Genomic DNA, 7507 nt, shown 5'->3' with positions numbered 1-7507 from the left:
TAGGTCTCTTGTAAACAGTTGTTTCTCTTCTTCTATAAAAATATGGTATTGCCTTTGATGTACTCAAAAAAATCTTGTAAATCAAAGCGTGAGAAAAAAACACAAGACGATTTTCACGGCATTTTCAGTACATGTGGGTAACAGTTTTTTCAGAGCGACATGGCATTTTCTGAAAAGTATCACCCACGTTACGACTAAAAATGTCATGAAAAGATAGGCCCTTCGTGTGTACTGACACGGAACGATGGGAGTCAACGTTCTACCCACCAACTCCTCCCGCTCCGTTCCTGGGTTGCCGCCAAATGTCACCCAAATCATAGATTCGGCCAGACGCCGGAAGGAAACGTCCACACGCACCGACGCACATGAATACACCGGCCTTGTTTCCATGCATCCGATCTCTCAGAAAACTTTGGCAGATCAACGCGCCGTACCGGCTAGTATCATCATATTCTAATACGAGGCAGGAATCGAAGCTGGCCTGCCATACACTGCCGATCTCGCAATTTCATATTCCCCGGAACTCGCGCGCCGCTGACTTCCTCCGCACTCCGATCGATGAAGACGGAAGCGTCGGCGCCCACTAGCCGGCACGTCGTCGTCGATCCCAACCAAAACCCTCCTCCTCGTCTCCACAGAGGAGCTCGGAAACACTATACATCTCGGAGCAAACCGCTCCTGGCCCAAGCCAGCCATTGCGCCAGGATCGAGAGAGAAGAGAAGCTACGCTAGCTAGTTAAGTAGCTCTCGGTCGTACGCGCGTCTGCTGCCATGGCGGCCGGCGGGTTGGGGCGGCCGGGGAGGCCGGCGCGCGGAGGGAACAAGCAGATGCAGAAGACCATCAACAACGTCAAGATGACGCTCATATGCGGCTTCATCACCATCCTCGTGCTCCGCGGCACCGTCGGCATCAACCTCATGGCCTTCTCCGGCGAGGGCGGTGGCGACGCGGCAGCTGACGCCAAGGTCGCCGAGGACATCGAGCGCATTCTCCGCGAGATACGCACCGACTCCGACCCCGACGACGAGGACCAGCCCGTCGTCGATGCGTCCTTGTCAGGCAACTCGACGGCCATGCCCGTCGTCGAGGAGAAGAACTACACCCTCGGCCCCAGCATCACGCGGTGGAACGCCAAGCGCCGCCAGTGGCTGTCCCAGAATCCGGGGTTCCCTTCCCGCGACGCGCGGGGCAACCCGAGGATCCTGCTGGTGACCGGGTCGTCGCCGGGGCCATGCGACAACCCGGCCGGCGACCACTACCTGCTCAAGTCGACCAAGAACAAGATCGACTACTGCCGCCTCCACGGCATCGAGATCGTGCACAACATGGTGCACCTCGACCGCGAGCTCTCCGGGTACTGGTCCAAGCTGCCTCTGCTGCGCCGCCTGATGCTGTCGCACCCGGAGGTGGAGTGGGTGTGGTGGATGGACAGCGACGCGCTCTTCACCGACATGGGCTTCGAGATCCCGCTCTCCCGCTACGAGGGGAGCAACCTCGTCATCCACGGCTACCCTGAGCTCCTCAACAAGCAGCGCTCCTGGGTGGCCCTCAACACCGGCAGCTTCCTGCTCCGGAACTGCCAGTGGTCCATGGAGCTGCTGGACGCGTGGGCGCCCATGGGGCCCAAGGGCCGCGTCCGCGAGGCGGCCGGGAAGGTGCTGACGGCGAGCCTGACGGGCCGGCCGGCGTTCGAGGCGGACGACCAGTCGGCGCTCATCCACCTGCTGCTCACGGAGAAGGAGCGGTGGATGGAGAAGGTGTACGTGGAGAACCAATACTACCTCCACGGCTTCTGGGCGGGGCTGGTGGACAAGTACGAGGAGATGATGGAGAAGCACCACCCGGGGCTCGGCGACGAGCGGTGGCCCTTCATCACGCACTTCGTCGGATGCAAGCCCTGCGGCAGCTACGGCGACTACCCGGTGGAGCAGTGCCTCACCGGCATGGAGCGCGCCTTCAACTTCGCCGACAACCAGGTGCTCAGGCTCTACGGCTTCCGGCACCGCTCGCTGACCAACCCCAAGGTGAAGCCGGTGGCGAACCGGACGGCGAGCCCGCTCCTGAACAAGGAGGCGTCTCTCAAGATGGACGCCAAGATCGAAACTTAAGTGGCTAATCCTTCCTCCCTGAGAAAGATTTTTCAGAGGTTTTGCTGTTGGAGTTCCAGGTTAGGCACAGCAAGATGCCACGTTTTTTGCTGTTTTAATTGAACACAGGACAGGAGTAATAGGATTGCTGCAGATTGTCAATCTCTTTGTTGTTTTGGCTCCAGGACGAAATCAAAAACAGAGAGTTCTGAAGCTTATTTTTGTTCTAAGATGAGTTTTAAAACTCTAAGTTACCTCGAGTTAAATGGTTTCATTTTATACGAGTATTTGTGGTGCACTTGGCGTTGTGCTTGTGTGGAAGAAATCTTTGAATCCTGCACTAGATTAGGAACGAAAATATGTTTTAGATCAGGCGTCATGGTGCTTGGTTAAAAACAAACAACGAAACCTCAATGCCTGAAATGAGATGGAAATGAAGTGAATGGACGACTAGTCCTGATTTTTAAAGGTGTGGCTAGATCTCGATTGACGTCAAGTGATAGAACATATAAAAAGAAGAAAGAAAAAAATAAAAAAATTATACGAATCTTCACATAAGATCTAACAAATATAGGATCGACTAAGATTTTATTAAGTCTCAGTTGACTGAGATTTAGCAATCATATTTATTAATTCTCAAGTGTGTATGTACATCTCGAAAGAGTACCCATTATTTGAGGGGTAAAAAACGTCCCTAGCCGCCCTCCCTCCCCGGCCCCGGACGACTCGTGTGGCGGTGGCGCTTGCCACGTCCCGCAACTATGCTCCCTCTCCCCCTTCCTCCGCCGCCGCCCGGGCAAAGCTCCTCGCGATGGCTGGTGGCGGGGCACCTCCCTCCTTCACGTGTGGATAACTAGCGCACGGTGGCACATCTAGTTAGGGGCGCCGAGCTAGGGTAGGGCTCGGTGAGCGACGCGAGTTGTCGTCCCAATGATGTGTGTGTGTTGGTGACGCGACAGCGGTAGGGCCGATTTGCGGTGGCCTGGTCCTACCTGGCCGATCTGTGCGGGTGATTCCCGAAGAGTACGGGGGAGATTAGTATAGGATCTCACATTAGGTGAGATCAACCACAAAATCATATTTACACATTATGAAAAATTCTAAAATTATATGACAACATATCTCCAGGGTGTGTCTACAACTCTAAAAAATCATCTCAAAACTCGATGTACAATTAGAGATTCAAAGAAGATAAATTCGAATGTGAATAGTGAAAAGTTTGGTTGAATAATATTTTGACACTATTCACATTTCATTTTGTCTTTTTTGTTTCTATTATTGTAGGTCGGATTAGGAGCAGAAACTTTTTGGGGACCTGTCCTAGGCCGGCACATGCAGGCATCTGGCCGACGTTGGTCGGGGTGCCATGAACACTTTGCATGTCCACCATTTTATATGCAATTGCAATCGTTGTACTTGATTGTAACTGCATGAGCACAAAATCAACTGCATCTGGTGTCAAAGGGGGTTGTCGGGTCAGTTGCATGTCCACCACTAGACATGCAACTACAAGTGTTTTAACTCGACTGCAACTACACGGGCCACAGTATGAGGGCAACTAAGGTGGGAGAGGGTTGTCGGGCCATTTGCATTTCCAACGCTAGACATGCAACTCCAAGTTTTCTGACCTGACTGTAATTGCACGGGCTACAGTACAAGTGCAACTGGAGTGGGAGGGGGTTATCGGGCCGGTTGCATGTCCACCGCTAGACATGCAACTCCAAGTTTTGTAACCCAACTGCAAGTACACGGGGCACAAAGCCACTGTAACTGAGTTGAGGAGGTGGTTGTCGGGGCCAGTTGCATGTACAAAACTAGACTTGCAAGTGCAAGCATTGTAAACTGAGTGCAACTGCATGAGCACAAAGCTACTATAGCTAGGGTTGAGAGGAGGTTGTCAAATCAGTTGCATGTCCACCACTAGACATGCAACTAAAAGCATTATAACTCGACTACAACTGCATGAGCACAAAGTGACTGCAACTGGTGGCGGGAGAGGAGTTGCCGAACCAGTTGTCGGGGTTATGATCCTGACAATGAGTACTAGGGGTACGAATAAGGGGGCAGAGACTAGCTACGGCGTAGGTGTAACACACGGTGTTTAATGAGTTTAGGCCCCTCACTCGGTGGAGGTAAAAGCCTTACGTTTCGTGCCCTGAGGCTTGCTTTAATTTCATGGATATGGTTACAAGGTTGAACGTGCCCGGCTACGGAGAGGGGTGCGGCTTATATAGAGTGCACTGCAGCCCCATGTCTCCCACGCCGCCGGGGCAATTAATGCCATTGAATGAGGCGGTTACTGGTGTAATGAGCCTATACTACAGCAGTTGCAGGTAACGGTAGCTTTAACTCTATTTAGTGGACGACTTAGGATCCCTCGACTGTTGCAGCTCCCACGACGCCTTCTTGCCATGTACGTCCGAGTGGTTGATTGTCCGCCGAGTGACGTGTGGTTTTCCGAGTGCTGTAGAGCCGTCCGAGCGATCCTCCTGATGGACGCATCCGAATGATGGCATGGTCCAGGAACCTACCTACGATGGTGATGAGCCCCATGTGGGTCCAAAATGATGGGTCCTTGACCCTACCAGTAATAGTTGACCACATCATTATCCCCCGAATCGGTTGACATTTCGTAGAACAAACAAGTCGACCCTTCGGTTAAGTCCGAGTGCTGCAAGGCCGCTAGGAATATGTTTCTGAGTCATGATTTGTTGTTCATTGGATGGAAATGCAACGGATTCTGGACCATAGTTTTACCCGGACGATCGGGTGTTGTTGATCGTCAAGAAAAAACCCGGTGGCATTCATTTGTCTCTCGGAAGAGATAGACTGGGGGGCCGAGTGAGGGCATGCCATGACAACTCGAGGAGCGACGCCATCGCGTGGTCTGACTCTCTGGAGAGACACCACTCCTTATCCCAGGAGAACACTGGCATGGGCCTTCTAGAAGTCCAGGTTTACGAGTCATGCGCCTTGGAGCCTACCGAGAGGGCCAAGTGAACCCACAGAGGGGCATCAAGCTCGTCACATAACGATCCTGAAGAAGACTTCAGTCAGGTGTTTAACGTGGCCGAGTGCACGAATCCCCACGGAGGGTGGTCAGTCAGACTGGCGAGCGTCCTTTAGGAAAGGAATCGGTGGGAATCAATCGGATTGATTCGTCCCGGAAACCTCGGGATTTGAATTTGCGTGTTCGCGCGCTGAAGCGGTAACGTCGTGCGTTAGTGGGAAAATGGGGGGTGTGGCTCCTCGATTTGCATGCACGATCCCCGTCATGTGTCGTGCTTACCCTGTGCAAAGCCTTGCCGGGCAGGTGATGACCCACAAGTATAGGGGATCTATCGTAGTCCTTTCGATAAGTAAGAGTGTCGAACCCAACGAGGAGCAGAAGGAAATGATAAGCGGTTTTCAGCAAGGTATTCTCTGCAAGCACTGAAATTATAGGTGACAGATAGTTCTGTGATAAGATAATTTATAACGAGCAACAAGTAACAAAAGTAAATAAAGTGCAGCAAGGTGGCCCAATCCTTTTTATAGCAAAGGACAAGCCTGGACAAACTCTTATATAAAGGAAAACGCTCCCGAGGACACATGGGAATTATCGTCAAGCTAGTTTTCATCACGTTCATATGATTCGCGTTCGGTACTTTGATAATTTGATATGTGGGTGGACCGGTGCTTGGGTGCTGTTCTTACTTGAATAAGCATCCCACTTATGATTAACCCCTATTGCAAGCATCCGCAACTACAAAAGAAGTATTAAGGTAAACCTAACCATAGCATGAAACATATGGATCCAAATCAGCCCCTTACAAAGCAACGCATAAACTAGGGTTTAAGCTTCTGTCACTCTAGCAACCCATCATCTACTCATTACTTCCCAATGCCTTCCTCTAGGCCCAAACAATGGTGAAGTGTCATGTAGTCGATGTTCACATAACACCACTAGAGGAGAGACAACATACATCTCATCAAAATATCAAACGAATACCAAATTCACATGACTACTAATAGCAAGACTTCTCCCATGTCCTCAGGAACAAACGTAACTACTCACAAATCATATTCATGTTCATAATCAGAGGGGTATTAATATGCATAATGGATCTGAACATATGATCTTCCACCAAATAAACCAACTAGCATCAACTACAAGGAGTAATCAACACTACTAGCAACCCACAGGTACCAATCCCAGACTTAGAGACAAGAATTGGATACAAGGGATGAACTAGGGTTTGAGAGGAGATGGTGCTGGTGAAGATGTTGATGGAGATTGACCCCCTCCCAATGAGAGGATCGTTGGTGATGAAGATGGCGATGATTTCCCCCTCCCGGAGGGAAGTGTCCCCGACAGAACAGCTCTGCCGGAGCCCTAGATTGGTTCCGCCAAGGTTCCGCCTCGTGGCGGCGGAGTCTCGTCCCGAAAGCTTGCTTATGATTTTTCTTCGGATGAAAGACTTCACATAGCAGAAGATGGCCACCGGAGGGCCGCCAGGGGGCCCACGAGGCAGGGGCGCGCCCAGGGGGGTAGGGCGCGCCCCCACCCTCGTGCCTGGTGGGTGGCCCCCCTCTGGTATTTCTTCCACTCAATATTTTTTATTATTTCCAAAAATAAGTTCCGTGGAGTTTCAGGACTTTTGGAGTTGTGCAGAATAGGTCTCTAATATTTGCTCCTTTTCCAGCCCAGAATTCCAGCTGTCGGCATTCTCCCTCCTTATGTAAACCTTGTAAAATAAGAGAGAATAGACATAAGTATTGTGACATAATGTGTAATAACAGCCCATAATGCAATAAATATCGATGTAAAAGCATGATGCAAAATGGACGTATCAACTCCCCCAAGCTTAGACCTCGCTTGTCCTCAAGCGGAAGCCAATAACGATAAATATGTCCACATGTTTAGAGGTAGAGGTGTCGATAAAATAAAATACAGACATGAGGGCATCATGATCATTCTTATAACAGCAACATATATGGATATTGTCATATGATTTCTTATGCTCAAGTAATAATCTATTCACAATGTCAAGTACGAACCAGAAAATTTATTGAGAACTAACAAACTATAATCTCAGTCATTGAAGCAATTGCAATTTATCATAACATCAGAAAGAGTCTATGTCAGAGCTTTTCAGCAAGTCCACATACTCAACTATCATTTAGTCTTTCACAATTGCTAACACTCACGCAATACTTGTGGTTACGGAGTTTTAATCGGACACAGAGAAAGATAGGGGCTTATAGTTTCGCCTCCCATCCTTTTACCTCAAGGGTAATGTCAACAATAATAACTCATGCTAACTTACATCCAATTATATATATATATATATATATATATATATATATCAGGATCCTTCCAACACACTGTGCTTGCCAAAGGATAAAATGTAAAAAGGAAAGGTGAAGATCACCATGA

General features: G+C 49.8%; 1 protein-coding gene across 1 annotated transcript; it reads left to right on the top strand.

Moving 5' to 3' along the window:
* The first annotated feature begins 519 nt into the window (after positions 1-519).
* LOC109787156 (probable glycosyltransferase 3) lies at positions 520-2367 on the top strand. The gene has a single exon (XM_020345711.4). The coding sequence runs from the start codon at positions 772-774 to the stop codon at positions 2107-2109; it is 1338 nt and encodes a 445-aa protein (XP_020201300.1). The 5' UTR covers positions 520-771; the 3' UTR covers positions 2110-2367.
* Positions 2368-7507: the final 5140 nt, after the last annotated feature.

Source organism: Aegilops tauschii, chromosome 5 (assembly GCF_002575655.3).
Source record: "Aegilops tauschii subsp. strangulata cultivar AL8/78 chromosome 5, Aet v6.0, whole genome shotgun sequence".
In the NCBI taxonomy this organism is placed as follows: domain Eukaryota; kingdom Viridiplantae; phylum Streptophyta; class Magnoliopsida; order Poales; family Poaceae; genus Aegilops; species Aegilops tauschii.
The sequence above is the reverse complement of the archived record's forward strand: the minus strand, read 5'-3'. Positions and strand labels throughout refer to the sequence as shown.